We start from the raw sequence: 17,889 nt of genomic DNA, 5'->3' as shown, positions 1-17,889 counted from the left end.
TAGAATGTGACTTTATATCCCTTACCTGTGAGGCGAAGCGCATGCCGCATCCTTCAAAGATGCACTTGTGCAGTTTGGTGCAGGCATGCGAGAGGACGTGCTTTTCCAGCCAGTTAAACTTGGTCGACTCCTTGTTGTGCACCTTGCAACCGTCCCACAGGCAGGCGTACAGGCCGGTTCCGTCCTTCTGCGTGTTGACGTGCGCGTTCTGCAGATGGTCCAGCAGCTGCGTGTTGCTGTCGTACTTGCTGTCACAGTCCCGCCAGTAGCACACGCCGTACAGCCGCCCGTCGCCCGACCGGCGGAAGCCCTTGCGGCCGAAGTTGTGATGCGGTGCCGTACCGGACGGTGCCGGGAAGCGGATCGTTTTCGGCTGCGAAAGGATGGGGCTTTTGGCACAGGTTGCTTCCGGCGCGAGCGGGTTCGCCAGTGTCATCTCCGTGTCGATGCTCGGTGGCGATAGATGAGAGGAGAATTGCTCCGACAGCGAGCAGCTGGGCGATGCGTTCGCATGGCGGGCGTCGAGCTGGGAGGACGACTTTGGCTCCTGCGACGTCAGCGTACCGTCGGACGAGCTGCTGCTTTGGGGCGTCGGGGCGGCACTGTAGTCTTCCTGAAGATCCGTTCCAGACGAGGACGAAGCGACGGACATTGGTTCGTGCTGCAATTGCTGCTGTTGCTCCTGCTGTTGCAGCAGCTGCTCCTCTGGCTTGGCATTGGACGATGATGTGTCCTCCTCCTCATCCTGCTCCATCGATGATTGGTCCGGTTGCTGTTGCTGCTCATGCTTCTGTCTGATCAGCTCTAGCACGGACGAATTGGTCGTGGCGTGTTGTTGTTGGTGCACCACAGAAGCTGTCTGCTGCTGCTGCTGCTGTTGCTGCTGATGAAGAGCGGCTTCTGCCTCGGCAGCCGCGACTGCCACGTCGGACAGTAGCCGCAGTGGCGGCGGAAACGGTGAAACCGCAACGGATGCAACCGTTGCAGTGGTATTTGTCTCTGCCGACGGCGCATGATGGTCGACGATCATCAGATCCTCGGAGTCTTCCGAGGATGAGGTAGAGAGCGGTGACGATCGGGACGACGTCGTGGTGCGTGTATCGTCCTTGCTGCCATGCAGATGATGCCGTTGATGCAGATGACGGTGATGGTGATGGTGATGGTGGTCGTGAATATGATGATCTTCTTCCTCTTCCTCGTCCCCTTCCTCGCCCTTCTTGGCCGTGTCGGACGTGTCGGACGGCGATCCGGGCGAACAGAGATCGATCGTGAGCGACTTGTCCTCGCTGTCGCTGGAGTTGGCCACGATGCCACTGTCGTTGCTGCTGCCACAATCCACCGTGAGCGGGTTGAGCGCCGGCGGTGAGGTGGGTGCGGCTGGCGGCACAACGATCGCGGACGTTTGCGTGGACCCGTTGCTGCGCGCCGGGAGCGCCCCGGAACGGACCAGCTTGGGAAGTGGTGCGGCCGCAGCCGACGAAACAACCGGCGGTTGCTTCGAAAGCTGTACCGGCACCAGGCCCGGCGGTTCGCCACCGAGGGACAGCTTTTGCGCACCGGAAGAAGGTGTTGTACCGGACGACACCGCTGACGAGACTCCGTTCAGTACGGCGTTCATGATCGGTTTGCCGGTGGTGGTGAACGTTGGCACGGTGGCCACGAGCGGTGGCGGAGAGAGCGATTGGACACCCGCCGACAGGATTGCTTGCTGTTGCTGCTGTTGCTGTTGTTGGTGTTGCAGCTGCTGTTGTTGTTGTTGCTGCTGTTGTTGCTGCTGCTGCTGCTGCTGTGCGTGATGCATCGACGTCGCGATAGAGAGGGTTTGCGGTGCTGCTGCGTAGATCGTGGTGCCGGCACCGTAGTGAGCGGCAGCCGAGATTGGCACAAACTGAGCGCCCGTCACCGGTGTTGCCTGTCCGAGAGCGAGCTTGTTCGCACTCACACCAGTGCCAGCGCCGGCGAGCGCTGCCGCCGTTGCTACCTGCAGGTTCGAGAGGATTGCAGGCGAAATGTTCGCCAGTAGTTGATGGTGATGGTGGTGATGATGTTGCTGCTGTTGTTGCTGCTGGGCGGCAGCAGCACTGCCGCCGCTAGCGGCCGTTCCGCCGTTGCTCTGTTGGATGATAGCTGTGATATTTGGTAACTGTCCGGGGGCGGCGGCGGCACTGCCACCGTTTGCGCTGCCACTCGTCGTGGCTTGCGACGATGCTGGCAGTGGCGGCTGCAGCGGATGCAGCGCGGGAATGTTGGCCGTCGCCTGGGTGAAGGCCGCACTCAGCTGCGAACTGATCATCGCCGGGATGGCGGCCGCGTTCACGAATATCCCGCCCGTGGGCGTCATGAACAGCTGCTGCGGATGATGCTGCTGTGCGTGCTGCTGGGCGGCGGCGAAGTGGTTCAGCGCCGAGGAGTACAGGGCCTGGGGGCCGGCCTGCTGCTGGTGGTAGGCGGTGGCGCGCCCGGCCGCCGTTGTCTGGCACGAGTACGGCACCACCGTGGTGGTCGGTTTGGTGGCAAACATGCCGCTAAAGTTCATGTTCATCGCGGACGCCTCCATGGTGAAGCTTTGCTGCTGCTGGGTGGCTGCCGCTGCGGCTGCCGCGTTCGCAACCGAATTGGCCGCGGCTGCCATCAGCTGCTGCTGTTGCTGCTGTGCCGCTTGCTGGGCGGCGGCAGCGGCCGCCTGCTGCTGTTGCTGCTGTATTTGATGGATTTTGATGATGGTCGCGTTCATGACGAGCTGTGGCGTTGGGCCAGCCGCCGGGCCGGACGCGTTGCCATTGCTTCCGGTTGCTCCGCTACGCAGCAGCCCGGCCGCTGCACCGCTGCTAAGGCCGTTCGCGTTGACTAGCAGGTTGGCGGCCGTAGCCGTCGGGGTGCCGGTACCGAGCGCGGATGCGAATGCGGCAGCGGCCGCGGCCGATGCCGATTGTTGTTGTTGCTGCTGCTGTTGTTGCTGTTGTTGCTGGATGGCGGCCGCGCTAGCCGCTGTGGTGAGCGTGAGGGAAGCACCGCCGGCTAGCTTTGGCGGCTGTTGGGCCAGGGGAAGTAGGTTCGAGATCTGCACCAGATTCGGTATCTGGCCGGGTCCCACTCCTCCCGTCAGCTGGTGATGGTGGTGAAACTGAAAGACGGCCGCCGTTGGGGCGATCGTGGTGGTGGTGTCGGCGGCCGACGTATTGACCGCTGTCGTATGTTTTGAACTCGACAATGGCTTTGATGTTGCAGTGGCGGCGGCGGTGGAGGCGCCAGCACTGGACGAGGCTGGTACTGGTGGGTGGGGAACGATCGTTTTATACTGGGTTGTAGCACCGGTCTGTACCGTTTGCGACTGGGACGACACGGTTGGCAGTGTCGGTTGCTGCTGTGACTGTTGTTGCGAGACCGCCGTCGCCGCCGCCGTCGCCGTACCAGCCGGCAGACGGATGGTGGTGAGCAGGACCGGCGGCGAGGGATTCGTTTTGCCCAGCAGCATGGGATGCTCAGTCTTCTGCGTGGTGGTGGTCGTCGTCGAAGTCGCCTGATGATGGTGGTGCACGCTGGCGGTAGTGTTGCTGCTGGTGGCGGCAGTGCTCGTTGCCGCCGGTGCCGCCACGATCGTGTGCTGGTAGACCGCGGTCGTACTGCTGACCGTGGTGGTGCGCGGCGCAATGTTGATGGGCTTCTTTGTCTGCCCGGTTACGACGGACGCTCCACCCACACCAAGACCGCCCTGTACGGTGTGGCTGATCTTGCGCGTGGCCGACACGGTCGGCGCGATGCGTGCTGTCTTGCGCTCCACCTTTTTCGACACGATCGCCGCATTGCTGTTGGTGGAGGTGGCTACCACCGAGGAGGAGGAGGAAGAACTGGCACTGCTGCTAGTGGTGTTGGCAGTGGCGGCCGCCTCAGATGCGGCCAGCGTTGCTATAGCGACCGCTTCCAGCGCTACCGTCGCTGGTGATATTGCATTTGCCGGTTTGCCCAGTGCTGTCGTCTGCTGCTGAAACAGCTTCAAATACTTCTCCACGTCCACCTCCGAGAAGGGTGCCGGCGTGGAGGTGGAGGAGCTGGAGCTCGTCGCAGTGCTGACGAGACCGGCCGTCGTCCTCGTTCCGTTCATTGGCAGTTTGATCGTAGTCGTGGTGCTGCTGGTGGTGGCGGTAGAGGCGGCCGTCAGTTCCGGGCAGCCTTCCGTGGAGCCGTCCGTAAGCTGCTTCCGCTTCTGCTGCTGCATTGCCGACGCACGTCCGGCAACGGTTTTGATGCTTTTCTTCAAGCTCTGGAACGTGTTGGGCGGTTTCAGCTGCGACTTGAAGTATCCCGTGATTTTGTTTGCCTTTGCCAGGTCCGCCGTGAGGGCGGTGGCGGCTGCGGCAGCCGTCAGCATACTGGCGGAGGTGTTGGTGGTGGTAGTCGCTGCCGTCGCTGGTAGGGACGTTGCAGCGGCCTTCATCAACATCGCCGCCTGACTGGGGCTATTGTTGTTGTGGCTGGCCGCGCTCGCCGCAACGATCGCCATTTGCGTCAACTTTTTCTGGCTGGCAGCACTGCTGACCGCGACCAGTGCGGGCGGACCGTTCGTGTTCGTGCCGACTGACTTACACACAATCTTGCCCGCGCCCTCCTGCTGATTCGGGCGGGCCCGTTTGGCGGAGGCGGCCACGTGGTGGTGGATGCTGCCGCCGGTATTGCTGCTGTTGCTGCTATTGCTTTTTCCAGTTCCGTCTGTCTGAACACCGGTGGTGGTTGGGGGCGCGGTGGCAGCCGTCGATGCCGTCACCGTCGTCGGCTGCAGGCGCTTCAGCTTGTTCGCCGGGCTCACGGCCAGGCTGGCCGATGTGCCGGCGGAAGCGACCCGCAGCAGTGCGACGGCGGCGGCAGCAGCCGTGGCAGTGTTGCTGTTGTTGGCTGTGGAGAAGCTACTGCCATTCGTCTGTGACTGGGTCGTCGCAAAGGCAGTGATGGTGGCTGCTGTTGCTGTGGCGCTCGTCGTCGTTCCAGCGCTTGATGCCGCCGCCGCTGTCGTTCCAGTCGCAGCAACGGCTGCCGTTGTGTGAGATGCACCGCCGCCATTGCTGTTGGCCGCGGCACTGTTGCTACTATTACTACTTATGCTTATACTAGTGTTGTTGTTACCGGCCAGCGTCGAGGTGCCGCTGCCTGCAGCGTTTGTCGTATTGTTGTTGTTGTTGTTGGTGGTGGTGGTGGTGGTGCCGGCGGTTACAGCATTCGTTGCCGTGCCGGCCGTGTTGACCGTGTTGTATGGCCACTGACGCCGTTGAAATGGTTGCTTTATCGTGATGCCCCCTACTCCACCGGCGGTTTGGGTGTGGGGTGCCATGCTCGGTTCTCCGCTTCAGTCGAGTGTGCCGTTCCCGTTGCGTTCAAATTCCGTTCTCGCGGAACCTGCTACCTGCTGCTGCTGCTCCTCCTTTCTGCGTCCACGTCTTCGTCGGCTGCGTCGATTCTCCTGCGAACTGTGGCTACTACCGACTGCCGGTTCCTGCATTGGGTTCGGCTAAATAGTGGAGGCTCGTTCTTTCTCACACACAGCTATCGGTGCGGCGTCCCAGCTAGTACGGCTGGCGACGACATCTTCTATCTGCTGCTGTTCCTTCCTTCCGTGCTTTCACTCCTCTTCCTCGATCACCGCGTCGTCGCTGAGATTGGTGCTGTACCGAAAGCGTTTCCTCCTGATGCATGTTTTTTTCGCTACTGTCCACCAGACGTCGACACCATCGCCATGTCGTGCTGTTGCTTTGCCAGCATCGGACCGAGCCGTCACCGTTTCCCAAGTACAGAGAGAGAGAGAGAGGAAGCTAACAATCGGCGACTGCTGCCAAAAAGAGAGAGAAAAAGAACGATGGTTAGATGATAGGGCTTTTATCTAGAAATCAAAAATTAAATAGCTGTAGCGGAAATCATGATTTTAGGTAGTTTAAAACCCCTGGCAGTAAGGGAGAGACGGAGTGATAAAAAGAGCGTATGGAAAAGAGAGCTAAAAAAATATGAACCGGTACGTGAATGCGCGCGCGAAAAAAAAAATCCGGTTTGCTGAGATTCACATCTTTGAGTCACACAGACTCCCATTCAGTTCCAGTTCCTTATGCCCTCCTGCTGCTGTCGACTGTCTGCTCGGAGCTCCCTGCCTCTCTCCAGAGCCCAACAAGGGCAAGGGGAAGGTGGGTGGGCTCATATTTGGTCGTTCATTGACCTCTTTGTGGTACAGTTTTTCTTCGTTTGTTTCTTCGCGTTTTGTGCTCCTTGGTGGGGAAGAGGATGATGATATCGTCGTCCTTCGTCTCGCGGGTTTTGCAACGCGCTCGACAGTATTTTGTAATTTTGCCTGTGCGTATGTGTGTGTTGGTCTGTGTGAGTAATGCGAAATATTGGGGGCCCCGGTTGACCCAACTGACCGAGAGAGCAAGGGACCAAGATGACTCGCACGGAGCAACACAGCGAGAGGTGGACCGGAGTCGCATTAAATGGAATAACCTAGGAGAGTGTCAAGGAGACGGCACAGTAAACAGGTTTTGCTTTCGGGCGCACACACACAACTTAATGGACCAAGTTCGAGCGCGAGCGACCACCCCAACCAGAAACCTGTGGAGGAAATCAATTTCGCTTTTATTCCCGCCATGCTTCTCTGGGGGCTTTCAAACGTCAACCGCACGGCCGCTTATACTGGGCGTGTTTTGTGTTACCCTGGGCTCTGGCTGACTGGCCGGCGGGGCAATTTCTTCCACTCTTCTTTCCGCAGGCAAGGTGGAAAGGCACTACACTTTGGGAAGAATTGGAGAATTTGCATGAAAAGAAGACTCGGAGGCATTCGCACTTCTTCCGGTTCTGAAAAGGAATTGAACGATAGATACTAGCGGTCGAGGGGCACAGGTATCGGTACCCGCAAATACAGGATGATGGATGATCGGGCAGGGAATAGTTGGCCTCTCGCCAGAGTGGTTAGAGACATCAACTGGAAAACCGTGTCCCACCGTGTCGGGATATACATGGCATACATCGGGGCCTACGAAATCGACCGAGGTGGTGCCCGAGGGAAGGGCGTAAGCATGGTAGAATTGCAATGTTTTATTCATGAAAACATACGCTCTCTGCTCCCCTTTTCTCCGATGCCTTCCAATCCACTCCACTCCTGGCTCTCACACACACACACACACACTGAGCTCGGGGGCATGAAACGAAGCGCGAAAGTAGCCAATGTTTATGCGCATGACTTCAGATAGATGGACGCACACAGCAGAAAGCATCAGCAGCAACACACCAAACGGGCCCGCGCGCGTTATGCTCCTCGCTGGAACCTTCACAGACGCACAGCACAACACAGCCAACTGACCCGTGGGGAGTCGGGGCCACGGCACAAAGCACAAAGTCCAAGTCCAGCAGCGTGCTGCACAAAACACATGGGGACGATGGGGTGATGCCATTGTGTGAGGTGAGGTGAGTTTGGTTTGTGGTCCCGCCGCAACATTATACATGGCAAGATCAAGTTCGGTCTCTTTCCTTTAGCTTACACTCCATACACTTCAGCGCGCAGACATTGTGTACGTACGTACGTGTGTGTGTGTGTTCTGGTGCGGCTGAGTGGGAATCCTTTTTCTTAACCTCCTCTCCCCCTCGTTGGCTGGTGAGTTTGTTTCATTAGCTGCTGAATGCTCCCCCGTCCTGAGTGCTTGGCGGCTGGCGTTTGGTGGTAATGGAGTTGAAGGTGCTACGGATGCACGAGCGAAGGCAGAAACTCTACAAGAGCTTCTCACCTGAATTTCAGCCCGAAAAGCGTTGGAATTTTGGTTCGTAGTTCTTCTTCGTTGAAGGCAGCTGTCAGAAGTTAGGGAAATTCCATTCAATATTAAATCTTCCGCTTCTTCGGTACATCAACCAATACGTTATGAGAAGCTGATCTGTTTGATAGCACAATTATTTAATTATACAAAACATTTACAAACAAATGTTTAAAATGTTGCAAGGTTTATATTCAGTCACTGTTTTTTCCTTATTTTCACTTTCATTTTATATTTTTACTAAGAATATATTCTGCGATTGATTCAGACTGTACAACTAACAACTGTACACCAGGGGCGGTCCCGTGATACAGTCGTGAACTCTAACGTCTCAACAACATGCCCGTCATGGGTTCAAGCCTAGGGTGAACCGTCCCACCGTAGCAAGGATTGACTATCCGGTAATCCGGTGGTACTGAATTAAGTCGCGAAAATCTGTATAGGCCGGCATGTCTTTGTAGGACGTTACGCCAAATAGAAGAGCTAACAACTGTCAAAAAGGTGTAGCTTTTTATCAAATAAAAAAAGAATTTAAAAAAGTATCGGCTAGTAGCTAGTGTAAATATCTTCATAAATTGTAACTTTCTGTTAAATGACATAGAATAAGTTAAAGAAAAGCTAGTATAAATAAAGGCACCTGTAAGCTTCATCATAAGCACGATGATAGCTATATTATAAAAAAATAATAATTAAATCAGACAACAACATTGACTACAATGTGTGCGGAACCTTCAATTCTTATTGTCTTATTGATGATTGTTAACTTCTTCTTTCCACCATGCATTCCATACCGAACGTTGACCGTAACCCCTCCGCCGAACGGAAACATTTCTACCTCGATGGGATACGTTTCTCATGGGGACGCAAGCGTGTAAAGTTAAATGAAATTCCTACATACATACGCATACGTAAGAGTAAGACCAAAATTTCACTCTCATTCGTTTCGTTATGCTATGTTGTTGCTCCGGAGCATTCCTTCCGGGCGTTTTTTTCTGGACCGCCCGAATTGGGTCCGAAAACCAATAGACGTTATTCGAAATACTTTCCCGCGTTCTTGAGGGAGACTCACCCATTTCCCTCTACCGAAAATCGACCAAATTCGACACACAATCTTGGTTCCACCAGAGCACAACATACACACACACATTAGTCCCGTCCAAAAGGAAGCTTTTGTTCCGATCTACACGACCCGAATAAAGGAAGGGGGAAAAAGGTTCCTGTAGGTGGATCGGACATCGCAACAAAGTTACACACAAGACTGAGACAGGCGAAAGGAATACACGGACCCTGTGTATCCGTAACCGCAGACAACAACAAACTCGGTACAGGAAAACGATTACCTAGCTGCAGCACAGTTGTTAAGGTGATGTTGGCTTGTACGCAGCAAGCAGCATCCCACCGCCAGTTTTGTATTATTTCCGAAGGGCTTCCTACCTTATCCCCCTCTCCCCTCTCCGCCCACAAGACCAAACTCATTACGCACGCTCAAGAAACACTTAGGCACCATTTATCATCGGGAGAATATTTGGAAATGCTGGGGTCCACACACCAGTCATTTCTTCCTTCGTACAGGTGTGGAGCGAGGCAGCAGCATTGTCTATCCAGCGAAAGATGATGATGGGAGTTCGAGATGAAGTTAGGAAAAGTTCATTATTTATCTTGCGCGTACTTTGCCACCACACTCCCCCTTTTATATATTATCGAAGGAAGCATGATTTTGCGCTACTCTACTGGAAGGTTTGAGAAGAGGGAGAAAAGTGAGGAAATAAAATAAGCGTACCTTCCTTTTTTTCCTTCTTTCTAACTCTCCCATCATCATGGCACGATTATGATTATCATTCTCATCGTGTTCATAATTAGAGATCTTCCGTAAGAGGCGTAAGTATGCGCCCCCAAGAAGAGTAAAGATGGTTTATGGTACAATCGGTGTGAACTATAAAATCGCTAATATTGGTTACTGACTGAAAATGTAGGTTCTGATTTTGAATAAAACATCGGAAAAGCTCCCTCGAATTATAGCAGCATTGCAGCGTCACAAGCGCGTTTACGACTGTCCTGCTTGACACTGCTGGAATGCAGCCGTAGCAATCCTGAACACAAACACTGGAACCAGACCGTCCGTCGCAGGCCGACGCAACGCAAACTGCCATGGGAACTCACATTCCTGAACATTATATTTTGCCAGAACACAACCTGTGCGCTCAGGATTTCAATCCCTCCCTTCCCCCCAACCAACCTCAGGATTTCGTAATGGAACACAGGGCAGGAGAGAGAGAGAGACGCCGCACGCAAATGTTGGGTGGTGAGGCAAACATCCCGCATAATAAAATAGCTCCGTTTTAACACACCGACAGGGGTGCGAGGAGGAGTGGAGGTTCACACACTGGGGTTCTAGCGAGAGGCAAATGGTCAAAACAAATCGGGACGGCCCGGGGGAGTAGCGAGAGTTTTCGACGACGACGACGACGACGACGGTAGAATTTATGGGGAAATGAATTTAATTAATTTTATGCGTACCCATTAAAAACATGCCCCCGTGTGGCCCCGTCCCGAACGGCTCTTTCCCCCGTTTGTGGCTACACCATGTTAATGGGCTGGGGGCTGGTAAACACGCATACAGAACAGCGAGCGCGCGTGAAAGCGATTCTAGCGCACGGGAGGGACGTGCGGTAAGGTTTTAGGAAATTTTGCGTGCGTTTTTGATATTTTCCCTTATTATTATTACTATTATTAATATTATTATTATGTTGGTTGATAGCAGTGCACCAATGCACGCAAGGGCAACATACGCAATAGTATGTGGAATGGGGTTGGTTGCTGCTGCAGGTTGGTTATGTTGAAAGCATAAATGAAGAGCAAAACGCCTGTTTTGGAGAGGGGATAGGGAGTAGCGTGTTCATAGTCGAACGACATTTTATTGGTGATTCCATCAGTTTCGTTTATTGGGAGAACCATTTGATTATCTATCCCCGGCGGAGGGGGAATGCCATTGCCAAGGGAGTTACCACTGGGCATTGTAGGTTTATTGATTATATGTTCGACACAGATGCGATTACGCGTACTGGCTAATCGGTTTGCTTTAGCTAACATACTCTGCTTTAAAATCACTCACAGAAATAATAAACAAATCAATTAAATGCCTTTTATGCATCTTTTGTTGTAAAACAAAAGGACATTTTAAATAGTTTTTTTTTTCAATATCAAACGCAATTAAACTGAAATCATATATTCGTTATTAACTATCCATTGATTCAAATAGTCCTATTTGCTATCTAAGAATATTTTTTTGCTCTAAGAAAGTTATGCTGAATTTAAAAAATGACTCCTATAATTAAGCACGAACAATCGTCTGTATAATATGCCTTAATTAATTTTGTACCAGGACCACACCACTGTCTATTCGTAAAAGCTAGTTGTATTTACGAAAGGAACATTACGAAAACAATCTCAACTAATAGCAACAGTCAAATGATAAGATATTCTAATGAAATTCATTGACCATAAAAAAAAACCCATACCGGCCGGCAGTTGCTTGAAAGAAAGGTTTCGCACAACGCACGCCGCCACCCTGCAGGCAAACAACACTTTTCACCGTGGTTGAACAATTTAGTGCCATGTGCGAACTCTGTCTGCCTTCCGTCTCCTTCCGTCCCCCCTACCACCCCCTTCATCGGTGACATAAAGAGCTTTAAAATATTTGCCAATCCGGGAAAAAGCTGCGCGCGGAATGTTAACTAGCCACGCCGCCGAATGAATGGCGAGAAGGGAAAGAGCAGCAGCAGCAGCAGATTGTGTGAAACGACGAGACAGAAGAATTCGGAAAACAAACGCTATAACTATGCCGGCCCCGGCCAAACACACAAACACCCCATGACGAGTATTAGCGATTAGAACACGGGCGATAGCATGCGCGGACAAAAGCGCGAATTTTCAAAATCAAACCAACCCAAGGCACAGCTTAGCAACGAACGAGAAAGGAATGAAAGAAAGCAAAAATCGAGCAACAAACGGAGCACGAAGAGAGAAGTACAAAGCAACAGCAAAAAAATCAACACATAACCTTACCTCCCCTCTCGCACGCACACACTTGCATGTGGTATAAGTGGCAGGTTGGAAAAGATGCGAAAGAAATGAGAAAATTAAGCAAAAAAGAAGGAACAAGAAACACAAAAAACGAGGCATAACAAAGTGTGGCGATTAAGTAAAATTGGACAAAATGTTAAATAACAACGCATGTAAAAAAACCCGCCGCCCTTAATACACCAACACATACACGCAACAACGCAACGAGGGACACGGAATCGATGAGGTAAAAATGAAGGGAGAAACAGAACCCCAGAACCCTGGGCGCTCATTGAAGTGGTGCGCGCGAAGGGCGAAAAAGATGGTGAAAATGTTATAAAGTTAATCAAAGTAAGAGAAAAAAATGATTTGAAGAGGCATAAAAACACACACACACACACATAAACGAATGAACGAAGGCCATAATGATTGGGTTTAAAGGAAAAAGAGGAAGCGAAGGAAGGTACACAATGAACAACGGAGACGATAAAAACAGATGAGCGAGTGAACTGGAACTGGGCACTACTGGGACGGAAAACGGAAGATCGGCGCACTTCCACAAACACACACACAAGCACACAAATACACACACCCAGAGGGAAAGAACCATCAGCCAAAAGGAACTGGTCTGGTGCGGCCCTGACCGTAAGCAATGGGACACGAACGACGCAGCAGATGGGAAAAGGGAGCAAACAGCAACGAAAGAAGGATGGAGCTATTGCCGCCGCAAGGATATGCAACTCAGCTCACGACGACGACGACGGCGACGACGAGAAGCCCATAAATAGTGGCCCGGGGGAATGAAGGATTGAAGCCAGAGCCCCAAAACAAGCGAGAAAGAGCGAAAGAGAGCGAAAGAGATAACAAACGCGGCGGACCCAACGGAGCAAGTTCCTGCGTATGATCGCGAACGATCGCGCAGCAGCAAAAGCGTGAAACAACTAAACCAAAAAAAAAGGAGTGTAGAGGAGGAGATCGCTTTTCACAGTCAATGCATGACCTTGGTTTTCGGTCCAATGACCGACTCGAACTCGGTCGGGGAGATAAGGGAGGAGTGGTAGGTGGTACCGGCAAGAAACATACTACCCTCCTACTCAATTGGCCATGCGCCCAAAATTCGCCTCGACTGCACGTTGTAGGAACAGAAACACACATAACGCTGTTCCTTTTCTCGCCTCGAGCGCCTCAGACGATGGTGGAGAGGACACACAGCATCCACAGCGAGTTTTTTGTTTACAGGAAGTGCATTACAATCGCTTGAGATAGACGAGTGAAGAAGAAATGTGGTAGAGTGGGAGAAACATTTGCCTTTACGTTTAAGCTCGTTGATTTGTTTTGTTTTTTGTTGACTTCAGTTGTTCACAGTTGTTCGATTTTTAAACATATTCTCCGGCAAGACACAACAGACTGAAGACTGTCACGGACTTTCCCTCCCATCTTCCGGCAACTGAATGTATCCTCTTGTACATTTGTATGTCGTGTAATTTGCCATTATCCTCTCCTACAAGTATTGTGTTTGGTGTTACCTTTTTCCATTTACATGCCCATCAACTACTTTCCCTGTGGTAGTCCTCCCCGGTTCGCTCGCGAAGGTTATGATTTATGCTTTGGGTCTGCCATAAAAAATGTTTATGTCGCTTGAGCTTTTGTTCAGACGATAACACATACACAGAGAGATAGAGAGACAAGAAACCAATCAATATGGAAATTAATTCTTTATGGATGTCAAAAGCAAAACATGCATCGTTGGGGTTTACCTTCACTACACTCTAGGGTAATGATGATGATGGTGTCTGCTTAACGAATTATGTTTTTTTTTGTAATGTAGCATATTTTTATGTGTTGAGGGTCGTAAGACATAAAAAGCGTTTTAAAGAAGGGGATGCTTTAAAAAATGATCACGTTTAGGAAGTCAATAACTTACGCTTCGTTTTGGGCTTGCTCAACCAAACAAACAAAAATCCGGTTCGAAGGACCAAAAATAGTCGTTTGCTATGATCGTTAAACAAAGGTAAACTGCTACCCTATATGTAGATAAATCAAATTTATTTTTAATTGGCTATAACACTCAAGGCATTTGCATCTAAATATGTTTCTATCTATTTGTCATAATTTACAAAGCTGTACAAAAAGTAGACATTCATTCACACCTGTAGAGGACTCGATTTTCTCAATACCACTCGTAATGTCTCACACAAAACTAAACCAAACCACCGGCGCCTTCTCGTAGATAGTCTTCCCCCCCCCCCCCCCCCGAGACAAGCCCCTCAAGAGCCTTCCTAGAAGGGTGATATGGTTCGAGAGGTATAAAATAATGGCACGCCGCATTAGGGTTTACCTTACACTGGGGGAGTGCCGGGACTAGCCAGGTTGGTGGTAGCAGCAGTCTGGGTTTTGATGAAGCGGAGGCGGGGCATAAATTATACAGAACCATTCATTAATTGGTTGCTTCCGTTTCGGCAAAGGGGCACACAGCGCAACGCCGTAACACTATGAGTGTGTTGTGTATGGTAGGAGGTTGCGGAGGTTCTGCCTTACTGTCCCTTACTACTACAGGGGTAGAGTGAGTGATTTTAACCCTTCTTCTACGGGGTTCTCTTAATGTGGGGTTATTGGGGAGCTATAAATGTAGAAGTGAGGAGCAACCCCTGGTCTTTTTCCTACTGAATGATTCTATCATAATTCATTCGGGGTTTGGAGGAGTACACGGTGGGCTCTACCTACAAACATACACACACACAGATAGAGAGCTCTTGGGTTTACTCTGTCTGTTGCGGGCAATTTCTCAGTGTCTAAAAAACACCCCGCACACATACGATACCAAGCGAGTTCCGAAGCGGAAGTAACATTAAGAAGGAAACATGCAAAGTTTACTCCACAAAGAAAGGAGTGGAGAGAAGAAGAAAAAAACGGCCGAAACGTTTAGAAAACCATATCATTAGGTAATTGTTCCGGAAGCGTTCATTATCGCGCGGGAAGAAGGAAAGCAAAGGAAGGTGAGTGGGCTAGGGCTCTGGGCACACCAGAGATTGTGGGATGAGCGATGATATGGGGGTGTACGTATGTTTCAAACCCTCCTCAAACTTCGGGCTCCCCAATCCATGGGTCAGAAGGACTCAGGTGAAAAGTGATACCGAACAACACACTTCCCACAGGACAGGAAATTGGAAGAAGCGTTAGGTCATAAACCCGAGCAGATAGACAACACAACGTGTCATACACCTTCTTCTTATACGATATCTCTGCACATTTGGCTCACATTTCAGAGAGAAGTATGTCTCGTTGAGTGAGTGTACTTGGTATTGGCTCAATACACTAAATGATTCTCCCACGGAGGCTAGGCACCATTGCAGGCCAATTCTAGCAGGTGCAGAGCGATAGTTATCGACATGTACACAAAACCTAATCAACGCGGGAAAAGGTTCAACGAGGAGCGCGCCCTAGGGAAGCGCAACCTAACCTCCTCCGACCAAACAACACAACAGTTTAACATCGAAGAAGTTAATTAGCTTAAATTAAAGCCACCGTAAGCGATTAGAGACGCACTGGGAGGTAGGGAAGGGTGGAATAAAGGTGAAGCTGAAAACGCATGTCTAGTCAGAAACAAACACCCTTCTCCTCCTCCTGTCAAAAGAGGGCAACAACAACAGTTTTGTGTTCAATGTTGATCCATATCTATGCGGAGCGTTTTGAAGGGAATGAACTCGTCAACATGAAATGAAGCACGTATCACATACACACACATACACACACATACACTTTAAGAGCAAAAGTTAGATTACAGCCAAGTCACCAAACATCAATCCGTGGATGGGGAGTCGTAGCCGCAGCAGCAGCAGCAGTCGCGTTTACGAGTTCGCGTACCTTTTGGGGTCCCGGTTTAAGGCGGCAAACATCAAACGTTCTCCCCTCGCTCTCGCTCTCTCTCCACTTGCTCCCTTCTTTCTTTCTTTTGCTGTTGTTTCGTTTCTCTTTCACACATCCAACGCATCAAGAGCGCGCGCGTTCGGCAGTGCTATTGCTCAACGAACAGAAAAATAATACATTCCAATTTAGTCATGTTTGACAACACCTTCATGAAAGTGGAGCAAAAGGACGACGCTCGCAAATCGTTTCGGTGGTTCTTAGAGATAGATTGAAAATTGTATTCCAAAATTGCATCTTTTACTACAAACATCTGTCAAATTTAGCAGTTTGACGGATTGGAGCACGTGGCAGCAGCTTCCCGCAGCTCAAATGTCAAATTAAATAGAATCAAGTCACGTACATCAATCACTGCCACCATATGGGAAGCCGGAGAAATATGGCCATGTTGGGTAAATTATTTTTATTTTAAAGAATGAAGTGATTTCGCACTTAATTCTAAATGGACTTCAAAAAATTGCTCTAGATGTCTACAAATGACATCTCTTTGATTTAATGCCTGAAAAAATCGTTTCAGTGCAGTAACATATTTATAAAGCTAGTCAATAAACGTATTCAAAGTATCATTGATGTATTTAAGGGATGTAGATCATTCGTCTCTCTTTAAATTCGTAATAAGAGCATACATTCTCAAAATTAAATTAAACATACTATTGGTCCTTTAAATTTGAAACACTTCACATAATGTGAGCACATCACTTTTCTCGAAACAAAATCGAAAGTAAAAGTAACAAAAACGGGGAAACAACAAAAAACCCTCAAAATAGTGTTGATAGTCAAAATCAACAGTTCCGCTCGAACGGCTCGGATCACTTCATTTCCTGCCTAGCAACAAATACGCTCCACACCCTTTTCTTCTTTCGTTTCCTAAGATTGAGGGAGCGTGGGGATGGGGGCGTTTTTTTGGACTCACTCCTCGCATCACCCCGAACGACGACCTATTAGCACCTCTTCAGGACGCGAGCAAGCTAAACTCGCATGTAAAAAATCGCTCAACCTACGCCTCACCGCCTAGGGCCATAATAGAGCACGCTGCCGAAACGCCCATTCGTAGTAACTCGCGACACAGACCCAAGCTTCGACACAGTGGGACTCTAACCAACTGAGAAACATGCTTAGATTTTTTTTCTGCTTCCCTTCCTTTAACCCATTGCAACCCAACTTGACACCCATGCGGTGGTTCGGCCGGGTTCGCTTTGAGTTTCACCTTCCACCATCGTGTGCCTTGCTCTCAGGGCGATGCAGCTCAACGATTTGGCCGCCCCAACCACCTATCCTCTCAAGCCACCGGTAGCCCTGCCCTGGAAGGTTTCACTTCAAATGCAAGTCTCCTCAGGCATGATGTATCCGTCGTGTAGGTTGGTTGCTGCAGTGTCCCCTTCTGTGCCACACACAGCTTTAATGCTTGTCGGTGTGTGTGAGTGTTTTTTTTGCGTGATTGAGTTTCCATTGGTATCTGTGTCTGCATCGTGTGTGCAAACGGCAGCAGCAGCAGCAGTGTCGTCGTTGTGGTGCGTCGTCCATCCGGATATGCAGTGTGGATGTCTGGTTGTGTCCATTTTGTTAGCAGTAAGCCCGGCACAAGGTTAACACTGTCCCGCGGTTGTGTTTTTTGCTGTTGCTTTTTTACTGCTCACTGCCCTGTGTTGTTGTGCTACCTTCAACACAGGGATGAGGAAACACACAGACACACACACACACACACAGATCGAATGGATGAACAAACGAACGGAACACACAACAAATGCAGCCCCCGCGCTTCGATGGTACCGAGAAGGGCATCATCTTCATGCTAGAGAGGATGTAGTGAAACTGCAATGCTGTAAGGTGGGGTTGCTACTGCCCATGGTTTCTTTTTCAGATATCTTTTCAGACGACGCTTTCGGGGCAGCAGCAGAGAGCATTGGGATGGGAGAAGCACGGCACGAAGCAGAGAGCCCAGAAGAATAGGTTACTGCTGCTGCTGATGCACACGTACCGAGGCGAACCGCATTCTAACTGCAAATGCACCGGAGAAGGACGTACCGTTTGACATGGCCAGGAGACGACCGTCACCGGGCGAGGTGGTATGAGTCACGTTACACGAGTCGAGTTTTAAGTGTGGTTGTTGAAACATTTTATTAGA

At 50.7% G+C, this 17,889-nt stretch overlaps 1 protein-coding gene and 2 long non-coding RNA genes across 3 annotated transcripts in view; 1 reads left to right on the top strand and 2 right to left on the bottom strand.

Moving 5' to 3' along the window:
• The window catches only part of LOC120899891 (zinc finger protein jing), an 18,903-nt gene extending 13,466 nt beyond the window's left edge, over positions 1-5,437 (bottom strand). Inside the window, exon 1 of the mRNA XM_040306218.1 lies at positions 26-5,437. Within this exon, the coding sequence (XP_040162152.1) occupies positions 26-5,323 (5,298 nt within the window). The 5' untranslated portion in view covers positions 5,324-5,437. The remainder of the gene's footprint in view (positions 1-25) is intronic.
• The window catches only part of LOC120899895, a 20,518-nt gene extending 2,629 nt beyond the window's left edge, over positions 1-17,889 (top strand). The window contains exon 3 of the long non-coding RNA XR_005739120.1: positions 17,626-17,889. This is a non-coding gene — a long non-coding RNA (uncharacterized LOC120899895). The remainder of the gene's footprint in view (positions 1-17,625) is intronic.
• LOC120899894 overlaps positions 5,499-17,889 on the bottom strand; it is a 63,654-nt gene continuing 51,263 nt past the window's right edge. Inside the window, exon 3 of the long non-coding RNA XR_005739119.1 lies at positions 5,499-5,818. This is a non-coding gene — a long non-coding RNA (uncharacterized LOC120899894). The remainder of the gene's footprint in view (positions 5,819-17,889) is intronic.

This window comes from Anopheles arabiensis, chromosome 3 (genome assembly GCF_016920715.1).
Source record: "Anopheles arabiensis isolate DONGOLA chromosome 3, AaraD3, whole genome shotgun sequence".
Classification (NCBI taxonomy): domain Eukaryota; kingdom Metazoa; phylum Arthropoda; class Insecta; order Diptera; family Culicidae; genus Anopheles; species Anopheles arabiensis.
Note: the sequence above shows the minus strand (reverse complement) of the source record. Positions and strands in the feature narration are given on the sequence as shown.